The 27041-nt window shown below is 45.2% G+C and overlaps 1 protein-coding gene across 1 annotated transcript in view; it reads right to left on the reverse strand.

Moving 5' to 3' along the window:
* The window catches only part of TMEFF2 (transmembrane protein with EGF like and two follistatin like domains 2), a 130420-nt gene that overhangs the window by 29015 nt on the left and 74364 nt on the right, over positions 1-27041 (reverse strand). Inside the window, exons 5-7 of the mRNA XM_040604687.1 lie at positions 24538-24634; positions 4122-4270; positions 2850-2909 (exon numbers count right to left, since the gene is read on the reverse strand). Of these exons, the coding sequence (XP_040460621.1) occupies positions 2850-2909; positions 4122-4270; positions 24538-24634 (306 nt within the window). The remainder of the gene's footprint in view (positions 1-2849; positions 2910-4121; positions 4271-24537; positions 24635-27041) is intronic.

The raw sequence follows: 27041 nt of genomic DNA on the forward strand, positions 1-27041 counted from the left end.
CCCTAGGAAAGTGAGTCCATATGAGTCAATGTTTTAAAAGCGTGTAGTGCTCATGGTCTCGGTGATTTTTAGTGCCATTAAATGGCAGAGAACAAAGGTATTCTCTGGAAGGGCGCAGGCTCGGGGAAATTGCTTCAGAGGCACAATGGCTGAGGAACTGCGGCTTTTTCACACAAAGCTCCCCATGGCCAGGGCAGAATTTCCCTTCTGAGGAGATACAAAAGTGGGAAAAAAGTAGCACATACCACATTCTTATAATAGACATCATCAAATGTTTCTGCACTTGAAAGAACAGGAGGATGGCATGGAGCTTCCTGCCTGGCAAACGCTGAAGCCTGAATGTTCGTGGAGCCTCCGTTTTATACTGCTGTCTTCCTTTTCACCAGCTATTTCCGAAAGGCTGGAGTTGTTGCTGCTTTTGAATAACAGCTGTCCATTTCCCCTGGGGTCTCCCAGCAGGGTTATGCTGCAAACATTTGGGGACGCTGGAGGCACATGGATTGCCCTGCACGAACTTGCAACTTTCACCCTACCTGCAGTCACCGTATGTAAACATGAAAAATTTAAGCAAGAATAATAGGTGTACAAAAAGAAGACATCAGCTGGCACAAGCGACTGTGGTTCAGGTTAAATCAATGGACAGTACCTGATGAGATCCATCCAGGGGACACAGTCGCTGCCCTCAAGAAGCCCAGTGGGGACTGAGCCATACCAGAAGCCTCGAGGAGCTGCTTGCTAAGGCACAGTGATGGTGCCTGCCTGTGCCGAAGTGGTACCTGCTGGACCTCAGTGCTGATTCAGGATGTCTCCATCCCTCCCCACAGCTCTGGGGGAGTGAGGTGCCTTCTCTCTGTTCCACAGACCCCCATCACCTCTCACTGGACCATCTCTTCCCACACTCCTGACCTCTTGGCACTCAGACACCATGTCCACTACAGACCCACTCCTCTGTGTCGTAGTTCTGCCCTCCTCCCTGCCCAGTAACCCAGTTTCCTCCTGACTTCCCTGCTTGGCGCCCAACTCCTGACAACGTTTTGCTGCAATCAGTTTTCTTCTAGCCGCTATCTTTCCTCTCAAGCGTGGGCTAAAATATCATCTCTCTCCTAAGCCAAAGCTGTTCTCTTCCTCCTGCCCACTTGAGCTGAAGGTGCCTTCTGTGTGCCTCTTCCTCCATCACCCACGACTTGGCTATCTTTTGTCATCCTCCTCCTCCCTAATCCTCAGCCTGCACCTCCTCCCTTTTTGCTACAGCTCAGTTGCTTTGTGCTTAAATGTGCTGTCTCCTCTCTAGGTGATGTAGGTCGCTGCCGTCCTAAAGCTAAACCACCAGGCAGCAGCAGACAGAGTAGGACAGGTTGCACAACATTTAACAAGGGGCTGCAGGCCTTCATCTTGACGTGGGCATGCAGTGCTCTCCTCAGTTCTCCAGGAAGGAAGATGAAGGATTTAATACAACAATATTACTTGCCCTTATTTCTGCCTTAAATAATTTTGGCCTACTTGGCCATGTCTCCTGCCCATCACAGGATACAACCTCAGCCATTCCAGCCTTTTAAGAAAACCGGCCGCTGCCTCGCAGAAAGAAGCAGAGTAATCGAGGGTTTGGGGGAAAGACACTGAACACTCTCTCTGCGTGACCCTCCCTTCGCCTGTGGAAGGGCTCCTTGGCAGTAGGAGATACTTGGACTGTGGCTCACCTGTGATCTTTTGGAAATTAATTTCAGCATTTACCTTCTGTAGACATTTCCACCTTCTCCGCTTCGTGCTGCAGCCACCCCCAACACCTAGCACTCCTCTGCCTCACCGAGGCATCATTTATTCATAGCTCTATGTTTTAATCATCACACACCATTTTTAAGTAGGAACAGAACAATCATTTCCAGCGGCTGGGTACCCTAATAACTCAGGGACGTCATGCACAAAGGGCCCTCACAAGGGATGACCAGCTGAGTTAACGGCTGCCAGAGGGCTCTCCGGGTAAGACATGTTAAGACCTGTGAAACCATCAGCTGGATTTCATGTAAGCCACGCAGCAAGCTGCTCAGCTAAACCCAGTAACCTGCACCTTCTCTCTCAGAATACTTTCAAACCACAAAAAGATCACAAACTTAAGCAATGAATGCACCACCTGACCCATTTTCACAAATACCTTCCCAAAGGTTTGAATTCTCAGTGCGAGCTGTGAAAATTTGCATGCACGTGCGCGCGCACACACACATTCAATTTCTAAATCAATCCTCCCAGGCAAAGGGTATAAAAAATATCTCCCAAGACTCACTAGTATTTACATGTTTTTAATTTCAAATGCCAAATAAGGCTATTCAGCCATTATATTTTATTGTAGCTTCTAAATAAATTAAAACCATTTATCACTTAAAAAACCCCAAACATTTTAAGAACCTTATTAACTTCATAGTTAAACACCGACAGGTAATATTTTCTATTGTGGCAACGTTTCCTGGTATCACAGCTGTGCTATGCTGTGGATATTCTGGATTTTCACTTTCTTAAACCTGCGTATCGTGACAAAGATATGCACAATCCAGCACAACAATTCAATAATTTTCAATAATGTCTGTTATTTCTGGCAAATAGCTTACAAATGTTATGGCCACTGTCAGAACAGGTATTTTATGGCCAGAACATCTGTACATTGACAAAAATGGAAGCAGCCCATTTATTAAGAAGAAAAAGAGTTTCTGGCAAAAGGAAGAGTAACATGAAGACAGTGATTTCTTAAACCAAAAAACCCCACTGGAAGATGAGGACACCTCACCTTAGCAAAGGGAGGAGAGAAGAGACTTACACAGCTCCCGCGAATTACGAACCTCACAGCATAGGAACCGTACCTGCATAATCTGTTCTTGCGTAATGCCCATCTTCCGATTTTGTAGTTGTTGTAGTATTATCTGTGTGGAAAGAAATACGTTGAATTGCTTGGGGAGCCTGTCCTTGATACAGCCTATGCCCCAGTCACCACTGCCCAGGCAAACCCAGCTTCGCTTGCATGCACAGCATCGCTGCTGGCTGCAAGGCTCCCCTGGGCTGCCAGGTGAAAACAGGAGGATCCGGCTTTTTGGAATCAAACATGAAACATCTTCCATTAAGAAAACACATTTTTTTTCTAACAATATGTGATAACAGATTGCAGCTGGGATAAATATATCAGTATGAAGCAGGAGCTGTCATTTCTGCTCTATTTCAAGTAATTGGGGAGTTTTAGTATGTACCCTGAAATGAACTGCAACATAGGGTGGTTAACTTTAAAGATACAGGAATAAACTAGAACGTGTTTAATACACCTGTATAGTATGGTCTTGTACATAGATGTACTGAGGATTTATAGGTCAGAAGCCAAGGGGGAAAAAAGCTATTAAGAATCTGAGCCCCAGCAGACACTTTATTTACAGGAGCTATTTAAAGGCAAATTTCCTTCATTTTTATTTTAGAACAAAACAGAGTTTTCGAAGTCAACTCAAGGGTTACAGATGATGCAGCAGCCCATGAGCAGCTGGGCACAGAGAAGCTGACATTCGTGGAGAAACACGGAGAGCTTCTCTGAGCTGCTGTTGGCAAAATTTCCTTCCGGGCACCTCTGGCACCCATGGGTGCCGCGCAGGTCTCACGAGAAACCAACACCAGCCCTGTGCTTGGAAGCAGCCTTTGGCCTCCTGAGATTGCTCCCTGCTGCTCCAGTTAAGGGAGCAACACAGGATCCATCCATTCTGGGTGGCAAAATGTACCTGCGGGGCTCTCCTGCTGTCCTGCTCCGACTCCTTTCCGGAGGACAGGGCTCTGGGCAAGCTGCTCTGGGCAAAATCCAGGCACCTGCTTTTGAAAGCCCTGTGGGGCTGGAGAGTCCCCTGCGTCTGCGGGCAGGGTGTGGGAAGGGTTACGCACACCGCTCCTCACGCCTGGCTTGGCACCTGTGCTGCAGGGAGCTCTGCCCCCTCCCACAGCCTGTGCTCTACAGTACAGACTGCGAGAGTCTAATGGAAATGTAAGAAGTGCCAAATAAGAAGCCAGCCTTGGTTCTCTTTTTTTTTTTTTTTTTTTTTTTTTTTTTACACTGAACAAAAATTGAAAACATTCTTTGAAATGAGTTTTGTTGTGAGAGTTACCTTGACATCGACCCAAAGACATGACTTCAATTTTCTCCTGTTTCTGGCATGATGCCTCTTTGATTTGACATGCATTATCATAAGATTTCCCATCGGAAGCACAAAGAGGATTGAAGTTGGTTTGAGAACAGTCAATGTTGCACACACACCTGAAAAGATAAAGAAAGAGAAAAAAGAAGAGGCTAATATAAGAAAGCTTCTTCATGACATCATAAATATATCTCAGAAATAAAAGTCTGTGTATTTTCCTGACTGCGCAATGCAAATTGACAGAATGAAAGTGGAAAGTTATGTCAAGAGGTCATTTGTATTTCTGGATGTAAATGAAATGCAAGGAGAGGCAAGAGACACAGAAAAGCAAGCAGAAGGAAAGGCAAAAAAAGTGTTATATGTGGAAAACTATGCCACAGTATTACCACTTGTAATTTCTTGTAAACCAAAGAACGCCCAAGCAGATAGGCAGATAATTCAAGCTTCTGCACCCTCTTGCAATTAAAGAAGCCACAAAATGCCCCTCTGTTGAGGTGCTGCCCATCGTATGCAACACGGTATAAATGTGGGTTTATACTATGATTTAATTCTGATAATAATTACTTAGAGGCATTCTGGTCCTAATAAAAGATGTGATACTAGAGCCTCACCTCACCCCACTGGGATAAAACCACCTGCCCAGATGGCGATTGGCAGCAGGGATGTGGCTGTCCCCTCTTTGTGCCCGGGGCTGGTGGGATCTCCCCAGCTCCCGCACGGGATGCAGCGAGGCTGCTCTGTAACAAAGCCAGGGGAATGCTGTTCTTAGCAGAGACTTTGTGCACAAGCCCTTTCTGAAGCATTTGAGTAACTCGACAACCAAAACGCCTTCCTCAGGTGTCACCCAGGAAGGTCAGTGCCCACTCCCAGCCTGGGGACACGCTCTGTGCAGGGGGTGGCCCCCACAGCTGTGAGCAAAGTGCAGGCAAGTGTGGGTAAGGCAGTGGTAGCCCTGTCCTCGGGGAGCTTAGGGGCATCTCCAGAGCCACAACGACCAAACTCCTGAGCATCTGGGCTGCCACAAGATGTGAACCAAAGCTCAGTGGGGGCATTCACTTCAAAAGTCTGGTCTGGAGCTGAACTAACACACTAACGTGGGTATGCCCTGATCCCAGCAAGCCTCAGCATTGCTCATAAGATGGAGCAACCTAATTACTTCCATCAACAGCAGGCTGCAGCCTTTTTTCTTCAGGTTTCTCCTATTTCATTATCATTAGCGATGTCAGACACCCTTGGGCACCGGCAAGGGAAAGGCATGCTAATCTGCTGTCCCCCGACTGCGCCGTAGAACAGACAGCTCAGCTTCAGCAACGCCTGCATTAACACCGATGTGCTCCTGCTCAGGGACAAAGCCAGAGGTCTAACCTGGCAGCTGCTTCAGCTCTTCTGAGCACGTAATTGTGCACATGCTGCTATCTAAACTCTTCCCGGCTCCTTCTGACATTTAAGGCAAAGGAATGCGACCGATGCTCTATCTCCAGCCCACTGGTTGTGCTGAACCTCACGGCGCCGACTCCACAGCTTTCCCTTTGGAAAGTTAAGTAATGGAAATGTCAGCCTCTAGCCTCACTGCTTGATCTAAGAAAGCGTTTAAAAGTCAGTTCACATCCCATTCACAGCAGACATCTGGACACCTTCAACCACTGGAAATGCAGAGGGATATATGCAAGAGAAACCTCTGGCAGAAAGAGGAAGCATAGGAAATCAGACAGCGTGGGTGGGATTCCTCCATCACCCCCTCTGGCCTCTCGCCTCTTCAAACATGCCCAGGGCGATGAAAATCAGTGGAACCGGTGCTTGCCTTCTCCTTTACATTGGGTAGGTCTATTTCCCCCAAACGTTCAGAAAGTACAGCAAACTTCAGCTCAAAAAGAGACCAACAGTGAAAAGCTGTGGTTATAAATTAAATTACATTTCATAACTAGGGGAAGAAAAGAGTCTACTCCCTGCGTAACCATTTCCCCACACTGATGAACATATGGAATATAAGAAAAAAATCCAGTCCATTTCCTAAGAACCTCCTTATCAGCGGAATAAGAATGTTCTGCTCCACCGAGATATTAACCATCGCCATTTCTTCCCACAGTCGTTTCCAGCTTCCCACCTTAGTCAAACTCACTTCATTAGGAAACATTAGGAAACATTTACTGCTCAAGTAATAGTGATTCTTTCCACGTAGCTCCACCATTTGCATTTCAGATGGGACACAATCAGCCATATGCTCCTTTTTTGTAATAAACCAGCTCAGAAACAGCTTCGCTTCCCTACATTTTGCTACAAAAAATGAGTGTAGGTTAATATATATTATGTCTTGAGTCAAGAGAAAATTAAGTCAATGAGAAAACTAAAACAAAAGGGTGCTCTTTAGGGGAAATCTAAGCAATACTGGATGCAATTTCAAAAAAGCCTAGGGGACGTAGGAACCTGTGCTAGGAGTTAGGCACTTAAGAGACATATTTTTAAAGGTGTTTAGATGCTTAAAGATGCATGCAAACACTTTGTGTGGGATTTTTGAAATCTCAGAGACTGATCTCCCATTGATTTCAAAGGCCATTTCAGAGCCCCTTAGGCATTTATTTGCATCCTTCGATACCTTCCAAAAAACAAAGTTCCAAAACGACTTTTCTAACCTCTTCCAGTAAAAGTAAGAAGAGAACCAAGGTTTTTCTCAACTCCATTCTAAAATCTTCACTGCGAGACCAGCCTTTCTCTCCAAGCAAGGGCTCCGTAGCTGCATGCTGCACTAAGAGGCCGCACCACATGAGCACCACGGACCATGTGCAACTTGTGCCACCGTCAGGTTGCTCGTGGGGGAGAGACAGAAGAAAGGGACAACCTCGGGATGACGCTATCTTGCAGGATCTCCTGTGTGAAACCTGATTTTTGGGGCTGACTAGAGGGCGGTGAAAAAACACTACAATAAACCTGTCACCCCAATCCCCTTGCAGCAAGGATCTGTGCGTCATCCACCCCTTGCACAGCTTTCAGCGGGCGGCTTCTAGCTTGCATCTGCAGTTTCTTACTGCTTTTGCACTTATATACTCAAATCCTACTTTAAGGCTGCACAATTAAGTCAACATCAAATATACGTCAGGAAATGCTAAAGGTAGGATTGCATCAGGAAGATTAATGTGCCTGGGTTGCTGACTCTTTAATTTATAGCGCTCATCTTATCAGGAAAAATGACAGTATATTCAAACACATTTTTTCAAACTAGAGGAACAAGCAGTCTGCCATTTCAACCATGCCCCCAAATTCCAGAAGAGTAAATAACTGACAAAGAGGTGGGGCATTTGCTCCAAATGTGCATGCCCAGGCACCTGCGGTCACAGAGCATACATCATCCTTAAGCGGGATCCACTGGCAATGTAATAAATACAACATGAACAGCACTTAATGCATTTGATCGAATGAAATCCTGTAGCCATAGGTAACGCTGCCTTCACTTCCCGAAGCATTACAAAATGCAGAAGTGTGGCCGCCTCCCACTAAACAAGCAGAACCAAACCGTGACATTCCCGCTTGGCCCCCAGGGCGCACCCTTAGGTGGGCGTCCCAGTGTCCAGAGTTCAGATCCTGCGGGACGCAGGAATGCCCTGCCCCAAGGAGGTCCTCGCCCCAACACGTGTCAGGCCCAGAAATCCCGTCCTGCTCCTGGCTAGCATCCAGCCCTGGTGCTTCTCCTCACACTCAACCTGCAAATTTGGCCAAGGCCAGGCTCTGCCCTGTCATCTTCTCGCTCTCCCACAGGTGACGCAGCCGGAGCGGCCTCATCTCTTTTGGGTGCTGGCTGTCCTGGCCCGGGGCTCCCTGCAGGTCCCCTTGCCTGCACGGGGCTGGCGGCATGCATCCACTGCCACGTGCCTGCAGCTTCCCGGTCCCCGAGACACTTCAATACGCCTCTAATTTTAAGTAATTTGATCATTTGACCATTTTATCATCCTGGCTATGGCTTCTGATTATAGTTCTATCAATAAATCTATTTGGTTTCTGTGTTCCTAAGCGCAGCGCTGAAGAAAGCTTGGCAATATAAAGGCTGACTGAGCTTTCCTTGGGCTCAAGAAGCTGTGAGAGGGTCAATGAGGTCTCCTAGGGGGGTCACAGGGTGAAACTGTACCCAAGAGCATACACCAAATACATGTGTAAGGCTTAACTATGCCTTCTGCAGTCAGAAAAGCAGCTTTAAAAGCATCTGTGAGGAAAAAGTGCTTCCAAGATGCCAGCCGATACCCTGCAGCTCCCTTGGGAAAGGAAGAAATACTGAATGCTGTCCCACAGGTCCATCACATCTTTCAAGTAATGGGCTCATATGTTAATTGATTAAAATTTGGGCTGTCACTATAAACAATCATTAAACAAGGCTCACTTTCTTATGTCTATTCTTTCAGGTCATTATGACAGTCTCTGATGAATTCCACTACTTTTATATGGTTTATTTTATTCCATTTCATTTCATATGATGAAAATCTTGGAGGAGCTGAGCAGCCCAGCAACCCATTAGTTATGCTGGTGATCAGAAAAGCAAGAAAAATCAAAACACTAAAAAGACTGTCTGATGGGCATACCTGGGCACCTCCTCAGGGGATTTGGGGCTAACTCCCCCAGGGGCATCCTGCAGCACTGCTTGGTGACTTTGCCAGACCCTCCTGTGAGAACATCATGTTCAGGCACAACTGGAAGGTCTCTGCAGACAGAGGGGCAGCTCGCAGCTAACATGCTGGAGAAGCCCACGAGGCTGCCTGTGGGAGGGCTGGCAGAGCTGAACCGAGCCCGAGGCAGGTAAGATGCTGACAGGCACCTCCTTGTGCCCCTCTGCTGACTTGCGGGGTGCAAGTTGCTGCGCTTCGGCCTTTGAGCTTCTGTCAAGGCAGTAACTGCCGTAAATATACTAAACAGCACAAGGGAGCGCGTGTGCCTTTGTGTTGGCATTATTTCACCTGCGCAGCGTACTTCTCTTCCCAGGGAAATGAGAGAAGAGCACAGGGTAGACCAGCAGTGATTTCTTGCACAGATCTTGACCAGGAAAACCGCTGCCCAGAGCTCAGAGGGGTCTGCGTCCCAGCAGCGATGGCAATGTGCTGCACCGGGTTGCTCGGCCACACTGGAGCAGCCAGCTTGGCTTTCTGTTGCATCAGCCTCTGTAAAGATTGATGGGGTCAATAAACCAGGCACAGGCAACTACACTGGTGAGTGCACAGGCTCCTAACGCCCCACTTTTCTGCAAATAACGTATGGTATTATTTTCTGGGCACAGAGAGTACCTTTGCCTGCAGAGAGCACGCCACTGAAGAGAGGATTCATGGCTATGAAGTGCTGTCCCTGGAGGGAGGAACTGCGTTTTAAGGCAGCGTCTCAATAAAACGAGAGACTGGTGCTTTGCCCATGAAGTGTTGGGGAATGCTATAATTATATTTCCTTAGTTCATGAATAAAGTATAATCATTAGTGACACAGTGATGATAAAAAGAGCCCCACTCCACACTTTATCTTTAATCCTAAGACAACTATTCAGTCTCCCTTTTCAGCAAAGTATTACTGAATAATAATTTTAAAGAAAGCACTATGCAATATCTGCACATAGCATGAGGAAGGTTTCATACGTAGCTCTGATGGGAAGGAAGGAGGATAAATGAGACAATGCTTCTAAAAGAGCGGTTTTACTGGGAACAGATGCAGGCACATTTTTGTCAGAGCGAGATGGCAGTGGCAGTTCTTCCCTATTCAACATCTTTTAATTAGCTCTCTGCAGTTTGGAAACCTGAGAGCATTGTTGGTACTACCTCTGTTTATTAAAGATTCATATTCAGACTTTGCTGGCCATGGGTCATTTGCTTTTTGGAAGCAGAGCAACAGAAAATTGTGTCTGAGAGATCTGCAAAAAAGTACTTAATGAAATGACTAACGTCTTCAGCCAAGTGTCTCGTTGATTACAGGGTCCAAACAGCAGAACAGCAATAAATCTGCCACAAAGAGAATTGTCAGTCAAGAAAAAAGGCATAAAACCAAACAGACAGGGAAGCGAGAGCTAAAAATGTGAAAATGCAAATATAGTGTTATTTTTACTAGTCAGAGCTCTGATATTTGAGCACATATGCTAATTTGGTCAAGTGTGAGATCCCACCATGTCTCAGCGAGCACTACTTTACAGGGAAAGTGATGTTCCATTCTGCAATCATTTTAAATGTCGTATATTTTCTCCAGGCAAAAAGAAAAAAAGAAAGGAAAAAAACAACAGCATTTTGCAGTATAAAAAAGCTCAAAGCCTTCCCTTTGCCATAAACCAGTGTATAAATAAAAACACGGTTGTTGTACGTTTATGATATTTCCACCAGAGACATTTCTTATCTTCCTTTGACCAGAAAACAGCGAGCAGCAACTGAAATTTCTGGTTGGTTGTCAGTACAGTCCTCCCCAAGCCCCCTGCCCCTCCGAGTAGGACATTAAACACCCATTTAAAGCAAACCTGGCAGTATATGCCTGCATAAAGAGCCTGGCAATCAGTCCCAAATGCCTTCTCTATCATTTGGATTCCTGCAAGGTTTTTCTTTCTGGTACACAGGGCATCTTTGTTGACATTACCAGCAGGCAAGTTGAAATGAAGCCAGGCTTAACATTACGCCTCAACATTCGAACACACATTGTACCATGGTTCAGCCGCGTGTCAGGAGGCTGGTGGGAGCGCTCATTTACCCAGGCAGCTTTGGGTATGTTTAATATGTCTCAACACAACACCACGCAGAGATAGCTGAACTAGCTCTAAGCAGGGACTGGCAAGGTTAACCAGGCTGGGCAGACCCAGCCTCTGGGAGCTCAGCTAGCCCGTTCCGACCGCCTGTGTGCTGAGGCATCGTGCCTTGTTAAAACACACTGCCTGCGATACCCCTTTAGCGGGGAGCAGCCAGAGGTTACCTCTGCTACCCGCCTCAGCGCCACATCAGTCATCCTCAAAGCTGCGCCCCCCTCCCCGGCACCTACATGGGATTGTTCCAGGGGAATCAAACGCACCTCCGTGTTGACATCAGTCTTGAAAAGACCACAGAAATACCAGCTTCTTCCTCCGGCCCTCCGCCCGTTTACCAGTGCACCATTAAGCTTTACAATAACCTCAGACAGCCCTATAGCAGCAATGACCTGGTACTACTACACCCATTTTACCGAGAGGTAAGTTGCAGCGTAAAGTCCTGGTACCCTCAATACAGAGTCAAGGTACCTTCTGGTAGCTGGGCCAAGCGCAGGTGCCCTCGCAGTGGTCTCTGCAGCACGCGGAGCACAGCCCAGGAGGGTGGCACCTGATGATGCCTCCAGCCGGGAGGTAAAACTGCCTGGCATCCTTGCCTGGTTTCACATACAGCTGAACATCAGGTACACAGACTTACATATATATAAAATAGCATATATAAAATATATTGATAATGCACTCAGGCACACAATATTTTACACTTTCTATGAATCATCTGTTACAACCTGCCTGTGCTTGCCAGGAGATTGAAATCCTATCACCGCGCTTTTAAGAACATCATGAAGAGGCTTAAAGAATAGAGACACTGCGTGTCTCCTTCAAACCAAACTTTGCTGTATTTTTGAAGCTGATGCAAAACTTTAGCTGCAGTGCAGAACAATAAACAATACATATTTTATAATGGCAGCACAAAAATAGCATGCGATATTTCTTTCCCGGGCCTGCTACTTCTTCTTTTCTGCTTTAAGATCACAAGAGAAGAAAAAGCACAGCTTATTTTGAGTGCCTTCCATTCAATGTTATTTATTTATCTAATTTATTTTTATTTTTTGTCCTTTGCAGCTCAGCTTCTGCACTAAGGGCTTTAGCACATCTACTTTTCAGTGGCTTCCCTGGGATATTTTACCTATTTCAGCTGTTCAAATGTTTATCTTCACCAGGAGTAAAAGGAGAAAAGCTTGATTCCCTCAGGGTGACGCAATGTTTCTGCATGGCATTTCAACAGCATCCTGTTATTCAAACAATTAGGAATCACAGAGACCATGCATGGAATTATCAGCATACTGCTTAGAGATTTTTATTATTATGTAGTGCATAATGAAAATGATTTGAAAGACCCCAAAGGATCATAAGAGAAGGAAGCACTGAATAATCAGGTGATTTTTAAAAAATTTTTGTTTATGACTGCAAGAGACCAAGATATTTTTTACTGGACATATGTCAAGCTAAAATGCACTAAAGTGGTGAACATATTTATTGATGTCCTTCCTTGCATACCAAATGCAACATACTCTGGGAGCCTACCTGGAGCGCAGAGTCGGGTGCTCGGGTGATGGCCGTGCAGCTGCCATGCTGCTGCTGCTGCTGCTTAATAGCAGGGAGTGACTGGCAATGCTTAAAAACGCATATGGATTTTTCAAAGCACATTTGTTATGGCAGCTCACAGAGGTTGTTTCAAAACGGTTCTGTGGACCGCTCCTGGAGGCACCTCACCTCACAGCATGGGGAGAGCTGCTGGGGCACTGCCTTCTTCCCGGAGCTGGTCCCATGCTCCACCAGCTTTCAAGGTTTCATCCTGGAGACTGCTGCTCATGGAAACTGCTTTAATCTGCTGTGCAAGACACTGCAACTTGATTCTTAATTCTCCTTGCGTTCCCCCACCCCCCACCCCCCAACTTGCTTTACTAAGTTTTTGAAAAAAAACATCACAAACTTCACCTTTGCTTCCTTCTTACAATTCAAAGCACCAATTATAATATGACCTTCACCTGGGTTCCCGATGCCTCTAGTGCCCTCAACAGTACATTGAATTGTATGCTAACACCTTTAGGGCAAAATAAATGTCTCATTTTATTTTTTAAAAAAATATCATTCCTATTTAAGAGGAACTAAGTTGTGTAAAGCACTCTTTGCTAGACTGGATGCTTTAAACTCAAACAGAGAAATGAGAGAATTACAAGGCTGATGACTGGGCTTGAAGAGTGATTGAAAAATCCTCATGCTAGCTGTGTGACTAGAGAAGAAAATTCTAATTCTGTTCACATGCCAATTGAAACGTCTGCAGGTATCTAACGTGTGAAGTTTATTTAAAGCACATAGAATAAAATAAATGCCTTTTTATGGTTTGCCTACACTCACTGTCCTTCATGTCTCTATGGTCTCTGTTAAAACAAAGCTTTGATGACTGTTTCTCTCCCTCTGTAAACATTTGAGGCTGTCCTTCGCAAATGTTGTATTGTGTGCCTCAGTCTGCTGATATTGTTTGCTTCTATCTTGAAGCCAGCAGAATAATGAGAATTGTTCCCACTAATCCCAGTGTTCCACCTGGAACAGCCAGCAGGAATATTGCAATGTCTGGCGGGAAGCATGGGATAGCATCTAGCTGCAGGTCCTGGCATGGATGCAGGATGGCTTGGTCTGTCGAGGAAGAAATGAGGCACCAGCCGGGACCCATGGCAAATTTCTGGGTTTTGTTAACCGCACTAGCGGCTACTCCTGAAAGCACAAAGTGGACTCTGACTTATCAGTGAGAGCAGGGGCTGGTAGCCTTCAGGCTAGCAGAGACCAGCGTGCTGCAAGCCCCATCCCATGCAGCACGTGAGCCACCCACTGCCGGTGGGGAAGGCAAGGCTTAGGAGTGACCTTCCTGCAACCAGTGAGAAAAACCCCCATGGTAAAATAATTCCTTCTTGTAAAGACTCCATCCACATGCGCAGAATCAGACTGCCTCTCACCACGAACTGCTCTGCACCCTCAAACACGTGTGCCTCCCGCTGCCTGAGGCAGCACCGCCCGGACTGGCTCTGCGCTCCAGGCCACCCTGCGTGGGAAGATGACTTACACTGCAAACCAAAAGCCAGTCAAGGTATGTAATGAAATTTTAGGAGGATACTTCCAGGCTTTCCTTCAGGCACTGTTTGCACCTTCTGCACAGACAGAAATAAGGCACGATAACCTCGTGTCATTATCGCTCCCTGCAGCTGCCTGACAGGAGGCTGCAGACAGGTTGGGGTTGGTCTCTTCTCCCAGGTAACAAGTGGCAGGACAAGTAAATGGCCTCAAGTTGTGCCAGGGGAGGTTTAGATTGAGTATTCGGTAAAATGCCTTCACCGAAAGCGTGGTGAAGCACTGGAACAGGCTGCCTAGGGCGGTGGTGGAGTCACCATCCCTGGATGTATTGAAAACCCACATAGATGCAGTGCTTAGGGACACGGTTTAGTGGTGGCCTTGGCAGCCCTGGGTTAATGGTTGGACTCTATGATCTGAAAAGTCTTTTCCAACCTAAATGAGTCTATGGTTCAATGTAATCCCACACTGTGATGAAAGAAGATCTCGGCCCATAGATGGGCCCAAGCAAATGGCTGCATGTGCAAGAGGGAGGGAGCAGCAGTAACCCTCTCTTTCCTCAGAGCGCTCAGCTCTGTAGGTTAGAGCTGCCGTACCAGGCCAGGCACTATTACTGGCTGGGGATGCTGCCCCTTCTTTTGCTGTCTCATGATGACCACAGTGGCTGGCTGCTTTTGGGAGCAAGCCCCAAGGAAAAGTACTGCTGCCAGAGAAACGAGGACCAACGAACAAATGAAATGTGCCATCTCAAGGACACGTCCTTGCCCACAACCTAACGAGACGAAAGCAACCTTCTTCAGGTCTGGGACAGAGAGCAGTGGAATCCACCTGCAGCTCCTGAAAGGGATGCGCCACAAGCACGGGCATCCCTGGGGCACCTGTGCTCCTCTGCGTGGGAGAGCTTCGTTACAACACGGGCGGGCTGAGAGACAGCAATTAAGCCTGTACGTCTGGGCACATCTCATGCAGGCTTTTAGCTGCGACTTGCACGTGGGAAAGGAGAAGGGCAGGAGATGGATGCTGTGGGGAAGGGACACCTGCCACCCCGCAGGGGCTGCGCAAGCCGAGGTCAGCCCTGCACGTCAGCTCCTATTGAGTTTTCCTCAGGCTCATATTTAATGCATGGGATGTATTTTTAATGGCTTAGATGTGTGAACAAATCGTGGCCTTGATGTTCCAACATGGGTGTGTGAAGGAGCCTCCGACCTTCTGCAGTGGATGCAGTTTTAATTTAATAGTTAACATAAAGTGGGATGAAAGAGATGAAGCATTCTATTAAGACATTTGATAATAAATTGGAAAGTGCTTTCCCAGTGCTTTACATAGTTATTCTCTCTGCTGATCTATTTAGCCAACACATGTAATTCTGAGCTACAAAGTTGTATTCCTGCTTTCGTAAACATACTTACATAAAACTCAATAACAACACAGTCTATTTATTGCTAAAATGCTAGTAGGAAATTGGAAAAGGTATAAATACAATTCATTGCTGGTGATCTCCTGCCCCCTGAAGGCACTGTAAGGCTCCAAATCTTGCTCAGTTCACAGCATCATAAAACTGAAGCAATAAATGTCACTCCTTTCTTGATTGCGCATTAGGCCAATCGGCTTTTTATTGCGACTAAATAGGCCGTCATGAAGGCACCACTCAGTTTACTACTAGGGTATGACTTTGGCTAAATGGGGGGCCAGGGAGGGAGGAAAGCTTATTTTTAAATAACAAAAAAGGGGAAAAGAAAACCAGTAAAAAATGGTGCAAAAAGTGCACTGCTCTCCAAGGTCCCTGCACTTGCTCACTCATGCTGTAACGCCCCGACGTACGCAGACGATTATGTGTCAATGCACATTAATATCTGATGTGCATTATCATATCATCCCCTACGTGCACTTTTACAGCCAAAGCTCTCCCAGCCATGGGGTTACACAACCGAGCGGTGGCTTCGCCTCGCAGCGCCCGCGCACAGCTCTGCCCTTGCAGAGCCCAAAGGGATCCTTTTGTGTGCCTCCCACAAAGCGGCAGGAGCCAGGCATGATCTTCCCAACACTCTGTACTACAGCAAGAACACAAAACAGCCTGCCAAAACCATTCTGTCAAATGCAAATCAAGGCGTGCGCTCAGAAGGCTGCTACCTTTTCCTACCTAGGACTGAAAACCGCCGTCTCAGATAGTGGCAGAAGAGTAAAAAAACCACAGCCCTGGGTTCATTTGCTCCCCTGTTAAGCTGGGCAGATAAAATGGTTGCTCTCTGCTATGCTGTCAGGCGTATATGTTGTATATAGGCACTTCCTGAAAACAGAGAGAGGGGTGCTGTGGCTGTTGCACTCAATGCCCAGCCACACACGTGCGCCCTTGTGACACGTGCAGATCGGCGTGGACACAGCCCACAGCCACACCACCTCAATGCAGTTGAGCCGCTACCCCACACACCCTCCAGCTGTCCCTGCAGTATAAATGTTTAATTCACCCGCTCCGTGCTGGCTGTGCCGCTTCAGCCTCCCAGGCAGGTGAGGAGGACCTCCCTGCTGCCTTCAGGTAGCATCCCCCAAACCCTCCCCGAGCCCCTGCACGTGGGCAGTCACTGCGGCTCCTCCTCGCTCTCCAGCAAACAGCAAAATGGACTAGCTGCACGTCAGATTTAGGTTTTCTCCGTGCTTCCACAGTCCTCTGTCCTTTCCCAGTCCACCCCTCCAGCCTCCTCTGCCACGAGCACCCATCCCTCTACGCCATGCCTCCTGTCCGCACACCACATGCCGAACGATAGCATCTTCGCCATGGAAACCTAACAGGAAAATCTGGCTATTTTGAGCCATACTTTTAAAGCTATTGCAGCTTTTTCCTTTTTTCAACTCTAACATTGTCAAACTAATAATTATGAAGACAAATGGCAGTTCTACATGTCTCACAAAGCCTTCCTCCCCTTAAATTTCAGAAGAATTTGTATCTTGCTCCAACAGGAGCATGGCACCATGATAAGACAAGAAACCCCTCCAAAATCTCAGAAGTTATTTTTGGCTTTCTGCAAATCAATATGTCCTCTGAAGCAATAGAAGCAGTCAGTAAGCCAAATTCTGCTTTTATCATCACAATTTCCAAGTTATTCCCTTGCACTCTGTGAACAACTGTGCATTTACGCTCAAGCAGTCTGTTCTCGCTTCTGCCAGTGAAAGGCTCCACTGGCTACTGAGAAGTTATTCCACGGTTATGATACCGGGAAAGAACTTTTGTTTCAGTGAAGTTAGTGGAATAACTTTCATTGACTTCCATAAGCTGACACTGAAACCCAAGTTTGGATCAGCATCTGAAAAGAGGAGCACAAGGAAAAAAAATAATCTGTAAGCTTTATGACTGTGCAGGGTATTATCCCCTGGACACAGAGCGAGTTTTGCTGTAACTGCAAAAGATAAAAAACATCTTTTTTATTACAAAGTCAAATGTTAGGGATTCTAGTTTTTGGATGAGATGGATGTGTTGTAAAGGGTCCCTAAAAGACCTGCTTGGGTGAGTAGTACAGATGGAACACAATGTGGGTTTGCATTTATCTGAGAACATTTAGAGCCCTGATATATAGTCTACATGACAGACTTCCTCGATGTATAGAGAAAATATAGCCAATTTCTTTGTGTAAGCTGAATTATTTACCAGAGTGTTCCAAAGTGTATTGGTAATAAAACACTATGAAGTATAAGTAACTCCAGACAATCTCGGCTTACGTTAAAACCAGTTGGTTGGGTTTTTTTTTTTGTTTATTTGGTTTTTTTTTTTGTTGTTTTTGTTAAGAATGTTATTAAGAAAATAAATCCTGAGAATCTGGAAAGGCAGAACTTTGTCAAATGAACATAAGCCTCTGAAGGACTGCGTTGAGTCAATGGATGGAAAGGTCAAATTCTCCAAACCATCACCCTAAGGGAGTTGGGAATCACTCTCACTTCAAAATTAAATAGGCTTTTTGGCACAGGATGAAGGATGAAAAGATGGTAAGGTGATTTTGTGAAACTTATCTGCTTGGGAAAAATGGCTGTTTTTAACTAACCCCCCCCAAAAAAAGGTATGCAGAGTAAAACTATTTCGCCAGATGGCCAAACAAGCCATCGTTTTTCCATTGTTCTAGCCCAGCCACTAGTAGCACATTCAGTTTAAAAGTACAAGGTGCTCATTCCTGCCTCCTACCCTGGAGGACTGGACCATAAGCTGCTCTTAGAGAAGCTTCCCCTGAAGATAAAGCTAACTTCTTCCCATATCTTCCCTTGCTCTTTCAGCAGACTCATTGCTAAGAAAGAGGAAACCCACATCTTTTTGGCTTGATTTAAGGTCTTTTAGAAGACGGTGGGGATCTTTCTCTGGCTATGGTTGGGCACAAAGTCACTTTCTCACCTGGGCTAGCTTTAAGTTGAAACTGCCCACTGAAAGAGTCCTACAATATCTCAGTAGCTTGCCATCGAGAAACTTGACAGGAACTGTGGCATTTATGCAATGCTCACCTGGGGACCTCATTTTCTGACTCTTAACATGATGGCTAGACACTAGCTGCTAGTAAGCCTGAAGCTTTCACCTCAGCTGGAACTGCTGCAACTTTGTCCTTTGCGCTGTGGACAGCAATTCATGCTACGGTTTTGTGTTTCGCTAGTTTTTCCACTTTTGTACCAGTTCACATGGCATTTCTTTCCACAGCCCAAACAAAGGAACATGGTTGGGTTCTCTATTCAACTCTCCTGTCCCAGAGAGCAGATCTGGCTGGCCCGTCTCCCAGAAAAGCCACTGACCTGGCCCTTTCACAGCACAGGGTTCATAATGAAAATAAAACATATAGACAAGTAGGTGTCATCTTACTTTTTCTAAAATCCCTGTTTTGTCTTTCACTGTGAATCCTTCATTGACCAATTTCCAGTTGCTTAGGCTACATTTTTACAGCATCACTGCCTCTTAGCCCACTGCACCATATTTCTACAGTTATCTCAACATGGTGTCGCAACAGTTACACTGGAAGTCAGCTGCTTGCTTTTTATTTCAAAATCTTTTAAATCAGAGAACATGCACCAAATGAAACATTAACAGTTAACAGAGCCAGAATTAGGCTAATTTCTGGGCAGGCACTGGAGGTAGCTCTGTTACTACGCTGGGGCTAAGATAAGTGACACGGCTGTAAGAGGGTGTAAACTGCTTGGTCGTCTCTTGCTGTGCAATGCAGAGATTGCACGCTGCAGCGCCTTTACTTTCCTCTGTACACCCTTGCCTGGACTGTTATTAGACATGACTACTAAGATCCACATGAAGATTTATGCAGCAGCAGCTTTACTTCATGCCTTAGGTATGATCTCAAGTTGAGCAGAAATTTAAGTCTTTGCAGGATTGTATATTTTTAATGATTTGATTCCATTTCTGTGTTTGTTTGAACCACAAGTGCAACGAATATGTTTAAGTCTTACACATAGCCATGAACAAAGATCTACTTTTTCTCTGAAAGAGAAAGGAAAGCAGCAGCAACTGGCAATATATGTACTGTGTAATGCATGGGGCATTGCAGATGTTAAAGCAGCTCGTTGTTTCTGCATCTGGAACAAGTAGGTCACACATAGTTATTACACACACTGCTGAACATGAAGCAAGCCAATACCCATGTAATGTATGTGAGCTTTCAAACTACCTTTTAGTACTTTATAGTAGCACAGCATCTTGTTTGCAGATGCTCTGGTTGAGAGCAACTGATGGAACAGTGAAAGGACCCAAAGCTGACTGACCTAATTGCTGTGTGGATTGAGAAGCTGGCAAAATCATTAGTTTCTTTTATATGCTTTCCTTCTATACTATAATAAAGATAAATATTGATTGCTAGAGCAATATCGATTGTAGAGGTCGCTGCAGATGGCAGCTGCATGATTTGCACAAATATCTCCCGTGTACAGTGCTCCTTATTTGCATGAGAATGCAGTTTCACCATCCTCATGTGTTGCCTTATAGGAGCATTTACCCAAACTATATATATGTATCAGTGATTAGCACTGAAATATGAAACAAAGGACTGAAATAGTACATCTTCTTAATATGTTTTGTGTGTGTGTGTCCATCTGTCTGCCTGTCTGCTGTGGGTTAAGTGGAGTTGGGTGTCCGAGCCACGTGGCCAGAAGCACAGGACACAAGGGACCTGCTGGAATTTATGCTGCAATGTCACCACGTCACTTGGGAGTACCACCCAGCCGCACAGCACGCCTGCGGCCGCACTCCCTCCTTCACCCGCTGACTTGGACACTGAAACTGCCAAGCCCTTCATTCAGGCCTGGATGCCTTCCTCCAAGCCGCCAGCTTTGGGTCCTCAGGGACACAGTGTCCCTGTGGAATGGCTTCAGCATCTTCTCCTGAACTGAACCTGCCCAGTGGGGTCCTCGCCTACTTGTGAGAAATGGAAAAGGCCTCTCCAGCACGGGCCAGGGTCATGGTGGGGGAGGAAAATTGCCTACCATGAGTATGGTGCCTAGAGCAGAGCACAAACCCCTATGGTCAGCCAAGGAGGAATCCTTGGGGTGTGTGGGACCGAGCTGCAGGAAGCAGCAGGAGTATTTACGTCCCTTTTTATCGCTGGTGCAAGGCCCATTTCAAGGTCAGGCAGCGCTTGGCAGGGATATTGCTGCCTCTCTCCTCTACCTGCAACCTCCAGGAGGGAGGAAGGGGAAGGAAGAGGAGCAATCTGTGGAGATGGCCTCCTCACCTCCTCGGACACTACCCGGCTGCAGGGAAAGCACTCTCATCTGAGCACATCGTACATCTCTGCATGCCTGTCTTACAGCTAGCAAACTGCATCTTCTTGCGGGCAATGCTGCACTTTGAGACTGCTGCTGGCTGACCTGCTGATATTGAAATTCAAAGGAAAAGCATGCATATTTAACCCCAATTCATCATTGTGATTTTGATTAACTCTACAAGTCAGAGGTTTGCAGGCTTTAATCTTGTTTTAAGAAAATACTCCTGTCCTGTCTATTGGTGTCTTCCAACAGGAGACTCAACAGAGGGCTTCTTCCTATTATTTATCTCCTTCCACTTACTTGGACACATTGTGGACCCCTGAAATAGCTGCCCAGTATCTCTCCAAACCATGGCTTGTCCAGTGTACAGAGTGCTCTTATTTCCTCAGTGGCCCATAAGGAGGAGATTAATACTGGAATCCAGGTTTCTGATGTGGTTATGTGCTGACACTAAGCCACTTTAGCAGATGAGTGGGCACTCCATTTGGTGAGTATTTCATAGATGTTTTTTGGAAGATCTTAGAAATACACCATGGTTCAGAATGTTATGCTTCATTCTTCATTTCCTTTTAAGAATATCTCTCGGGGTGTTACGTTGAGTAGCCCTGTCTTACAAAATCAATTATTCCTTAGCCAGCTCTGAAATAAAACCCCAAGTAAGCAACACTAAATGTCTGATTTACCAATAGATTGCAATCCAGTGCTAAAGAGCATAGCCACTGCCCTGCTTTAAATATTCATGAAGCCCACTGGTGCAAAATGCATTAAAGGTGGGAATAATGCCAGTAATACACGATCCTCTTAGTGACAAGAAGCTTTCACATACTAAAGTAGCAAGATGTTAAAGACTTTCAACTGAACAGTCTTTGTTTTTAACCTAGAGAAAGAGATTCACTAATGGAATGCCAAATTGCATTCACTCTCATGATATTAGGCTGTAGAATAAGATAATAGTACACGTGTGCTTTACCATGCCGTACAAAACCTGTTATTACGGTGGGTTCTTTTCCACCTTTTCTCTGTACTTTCCAGAAAACGTTCACACACCTCTTACGCCTTCGAGTAGTCTTCTATGTGCCAAACCCCCTATCAGAATCCCAGGAGTCTAGCCATTAACAGATTGGTTTTACACAAATAAAAAGATTTAAAAATAGTGGTGGCACAGTAGAATAGCACAATTTAGCTGACTGACAACTGGCAATGAATAACCAAAAAAAAAAAAGAAAAAAGAAAAAAGAAAAAATAAAGAGTTAAATCAGAGACAAGGGACTGCAAAATAACAGACTGTGGCAATGTAGAATAATGTTAATTGTCACTTTAAATCATCAGCAGCCCAACCACATCTGCTATCACACCTGTGCTCTCTTCTCTGATCTACTCTGGCACCCTAGCAATATTAGGCGAAGAGCCAGCCTCACATCTCCAGCTCTCTGCGGTCTGGCTCTGCTACCAGCCTGCATCCCTGTCACCTGGAACGGGTCAGGCAGCTGACCCTGCACCCTCAAATCGTTCCTGATTGATGGGGGATGCTGCCAGTGCTGGGCTCATCATCCCCTAACAACAGGTCCCGGGGCCACCGGGAACCACTGACCCCATTTGGATTTCACAAACCTCATCAGTCAGGTGAGGTAGCTGACGGAGCCCTGCTTACATCTGAAATCTGATCCGCATAAAACCAGTGATCAAATAACGAACGGAGATTTCTTTTCCCACTTAATCTAAGGACGTTTTCCGCACAACACATCTTGGCAGGGGGAGTGGGGGAGTATGTCTAGCTGGTGCCAAACATGGAAATTCAATTAACGCACATTTGAAAGGGGGATCTAGGACCTCCGTACATAGTCCGCTTTTATTCTAGAAATAAGAATAACAAAGAGCTAACCCCAGAAGGCTCATTTTTTAGAAAGACGTTTATCCAAGACTAATCAGGGGGCAGAGACAGGAAAACAGGGCTCTGTTATGGCATATGAAGTTGTTTACTTCAAAGCAGACCTTTAACAGGCTTTACATGGTCTTTGTACTTCTGGTTGGAAATCTGCTTTCCTGCCTTTTAACAGTTTGTCTGGCAGCATCTTCCCAGTAAATGCCCTTCCCTGCTTCCCATCCCAGAAGCATCTTGCCCTGCAGAAAGACTGCCTGTCAATAAAGATTGAGAACTTCAGCTCCTGCAGTCATTACACTGCTCCGTATAAGCCAAGTTGTTTCAAAGGGGAGGAATTAGATAACGCAAAAGCTGCAGTGGGAACATTACTGGGGTAAGTTGGATCAGCTTATTTTACCAAGCTATTTCTGGAAAAAAATAAACACTGCTACTCAGTGCTTATGATTAATAATGTTATCTTGTAGCTAATTTTATTCCTTGCCCCTCTCTTCTCCTGCCTTCCAATTTCGAAGTGCACTTAATTATGAAAACACGAGCACTAGACTGTGAATTTTGATATATTAATTTTACCATGGTTTTCCTTCTACACTGCACCACCAAAACTCTCAAGGACAACCAGTCAAGGAGACAATGAAAATCCTGATACCTGGGGTAATTTTCTTAAGCAATCAACATTAAGCAATTTCTTCCACACAACTCTCATTGCACCTTGCTCCTGTTTTTCAGCACCACAATCCCTTTCCACGATGGCAGCCAGAGCCAAGCTGCTGTGGTTTGTTTACTTGGTGTTTCTTAAAGACTAGAACTGGAGATTATTGAAAGCCTGGCAAGAAAAAACCAAAATGAGCCCAAATGGATGGCTGTGACCATATTCCTAAGCTTCTTCACTGAACAGCAGAAATGTTCATTATTCTATGCCTGACCAACAGTGCATGGATGCCTCGCAGGGTGAGGTCAGCTGCCCAACACTGGGCCAAGTTATCATGTTCACCGTTCATTCGTTGACTCCTCTCTGCTCTAAGCCTACTGTCCAAGTTACAGTTTGGGCAACACTGCTTTACCGACACCTCACTGCCCAGTCTCTGCCTCCATCCTTCACCGGCCACCAGCTCACAGCTTCAGCAGCAGCAGCCAGGAACAGCTCTAACATTTGCATGGTTATTTTGTTGTCTCTCTACCGTAGTATTAATTACTTAGATAGAAAAACAAGGCTTGGTGTTAAGGCAGCGTTAGAAGTACAGCTCTGTGAATAGCGGCTTTTTTGATCTATTGGCTGCTCCAAAATCACAATGAAATGATTAGTTTAAAGTTGGTTTAATGTATGTTTGCATAGTTTCTAGGCAAAATGAAAGGAAAAAAAAAAGAAGTGAGTAGATAGAATTATTTCCCTTCAGCTTATGTAGTTAAGATTTAAATTAATAAAAAAACCTTGAATAAATTTGATACCTCTTTAAAAAAAAAAAAAACCAGTAAAACAACTTCGACCGAGAAAACATCTAAATGTACACTCTAATTATTTCAAGCATTTGAGGGTGAGGTCTTCAACTTCAGCAACTAGGAAAAAGCGAGACAGATTTCCCAGCATTTCTAATGCCAGATAAGAATTAACATGATGATAATACTAATGATACTTTTTAACCTGAAAAGCTTTAGGTCAATTGTTTTTCCCAATTCTATTTTTACCAAAGTATAATGCTGTAAAACCCCAGATGGAATGACATAAGTTATAACAGCAACAAAACGGATAACTGTGTTTCTAGATTTTGTCTAAATTGTGCATGTTCCAAAATTATTAACCAGACTGTTTTATACATTTTTTCAGAGTAACAACCACCTCAATCACTGTACAATGAATCTCTGGGTGCAGAAATTTGAATATCTAATATTTGTAATGCTTTCTAAACCATAGTACCTTTAAATATTCTAACATTCATTAAAATAGAAGAGTAGACCAAATTACTGTACCAAACATCCTCTGCATCTTCGTCACACTCTGCCCCAAACTGGCAAATGTCACAGGTCGATGTCTCTTTTTGATTGGTTTCACCTGAGCCTTCATTGACTGTTTGATGGAAAGCAAAAGAATATACATTAGTAAAGACAGCACTGTAGCAAAGTACTTCTCTCTAGAAAAATCTATGCACTGCGTCAGCTTAGTGTGTTGCTCACAAAGCCGACGGGTGGCCAACAGTGTTTCTGAACGGAGCCAACACAGAGACTTCCACGTTGGTCTGTGATAAATTCCCTGACTTGCGGAGTTAAAAAGGAAAGTGGAGAGAGACCCTTCCTCTTCCTTTTCCACTTAACCCTGACCCCTTCGAGCTGCACCCGGGAACGCTGTGTCACCGCCAAGCCTCACTGCTTTGCTCCCAGGGACAGTAGTGGAGGTGTATCGATAGCATCACGTGCTGTCTGGTGTCCTTTACCGCTGAAGAGCCTTGAGATGGACCCAAGGGGATGCTTCCCTCGAAAACGTTTTGAAATTACCTGCCGTGTGGTGCAATCTAGTCCGTTCCAAAGGCAAAACATTTTTCTCTTCAGAAGCACAGCCATGAGCCCCAAGGACTAGTTATCTCTGGAAGGAAGGATTTAGTGCTGTCCAGAGGAGGGGACGACCTCCAGCACAGGTTAAATTTGAAAGCCAGGGAAGTCAACACCAATGTCTGCAATTGTGAAAGGTCTGCACCTGGCTCTTAAGTCAAAAATGTGAAGGGACCAGGGAAAATAAAAATACGGGTGGAAGAGGACTGCTAAAAAATATTGATGACTGACAACTGACAGGGAGAGAGACCACTAAGGCAGGCACCAAGAAGAGGGTTTGTTACAAGGTCCAAAAGAAACATAATCTGTTTGCATTAAAGTATATAAGCACCTTTTGATATCTTTCGAAAGACGCTGCTTTCTAGCAAGACACTGTACCTCACGATATCCTTCTGCCAGTTAGAGAATAATTAAAACAACCCAGACTTTAAGTACCAGTCAGCTTTGACTGATGTTGTTGTCTGCAGAAGCAGCCTCTGCAGTGCCATCCTTTCATTCCTCTCTTTCACTTGGTGTCAGCGCTGCGGTGCCGGCTTACCGCACATTTGGATCCAACCTACCAAAGCTGGTGGATGCGCTGAAGTGTGTTGGTAGCCCCAGTGACACTGATGGGTCAAATCACCTGCCTGATGTTGTACATCCACGGCATGAGACTGTTAACCCAGGTGTTAAGCGGGTTGTTACTGCAGGCTGTCGTGTTGCAGTGACCTTGGGTAGGCTGCTTTTGTTATTTACTCAAGAAAATACAAGAGTCCCAAGCTTTCACAGAGCTGCTGGAGGACAAAGGGCTTTAGCCCATCGAAGAGCAAGTGTGACCCCAATACTTGTTTTTCAATAGAAATGCTCTCTTACTCTGGACAAGCCCTCTGTCATGTTCTCCTCAGTGTAAAATGGGGAAAATACCACCGTCTGCCAACACAGAATATGTAAACGAGTATATTAAAAGATGGTGATATGCTGATACACTACAGTGATACAGACCACAGAAATACCTAAAGTAGATGGTTTGTCTAAGAAGTTTTTTTCCTGAGGCTTAATATAGACAAAGAAAGTGTTGGTATGTTTAGTTATGAGCTATGCTGTGGCAATTTCTTATCAGTCATGCTTGAATTTAGACTATATCAAACTGAAAACCTTCACCTATGATGAGCATTCTGATTATCCTAAAAGGAAAAAAAAGAGGCTTTTGCCCTATCTGTACAAGTTTGCTCACCTTTATATCCATAAAGTTCATGTCAAAACTCCCAAAGTGGAATCTCGGAAAAGATACACTGGGTTTTTGTTCTGCTGCATTGTCAGGCTTTGTAGGGAGGGTCTGAGCTGTGGGGTTTCTGGTTCCTTAAATGATTAAGGAACCATGTCAGCTCATATTTTGTAAGAGCCAATGTAAGAGTGTGGACAAGGTGTCCAAGTGCCATGTTCTCATGCCATTAGCATCTCTGTGTCGCCTGTGTGATCCTGACCCAACAGCACCGGGAGGCTCATGCTGCTGTACACCTCCTCCCCGCCGCCCTGCAGCTGCACTCAGGCCTGTGTTTTTCACTAAGTTTCATTTACATTTTAAATATAGAAATCTCTCTTACAGAGGAGGTAACTTTGACAGCCAGTTTTGGCAGGGGATTTCCAGTGGTGAAGCTATTAGACAGAACATGTAATGAATGACTGCATGCAAAGGACAATGGGACCTATGGGCAGAAGACTTCTTATGACAGCTGAGCATTCCTCACCTATCAGGAATATGACCAACTGCTTCAGTTCAGCAGGTTGAGAATATATTCTTTATGGACAAGAGCTATAATTTCTTTATTTTGTTATTCTGCAAATCACTTCCTTTCTATTTCCTTTTAATTAAAAACATATGCCCTATTTTGTATCCCTCCCTGGAATGTTTCCATTTGTAACCGTCCAGCAGGTGTGGTTGGACCAGG

Source organism: Falco naumanni, chromosome 8 (assembly GCF_017639655.2).
Source record: "Falco naumanni isolate bFalNau1 chromosome 8, bFalNau1.pat, whole genome shotgun sequence".
Classification (NCBI taxonomy): Eukaryota; Metazoa; Chordata; class Aves; order Falconiformes; family Falconidae; genus Falco; species Falco naumanni.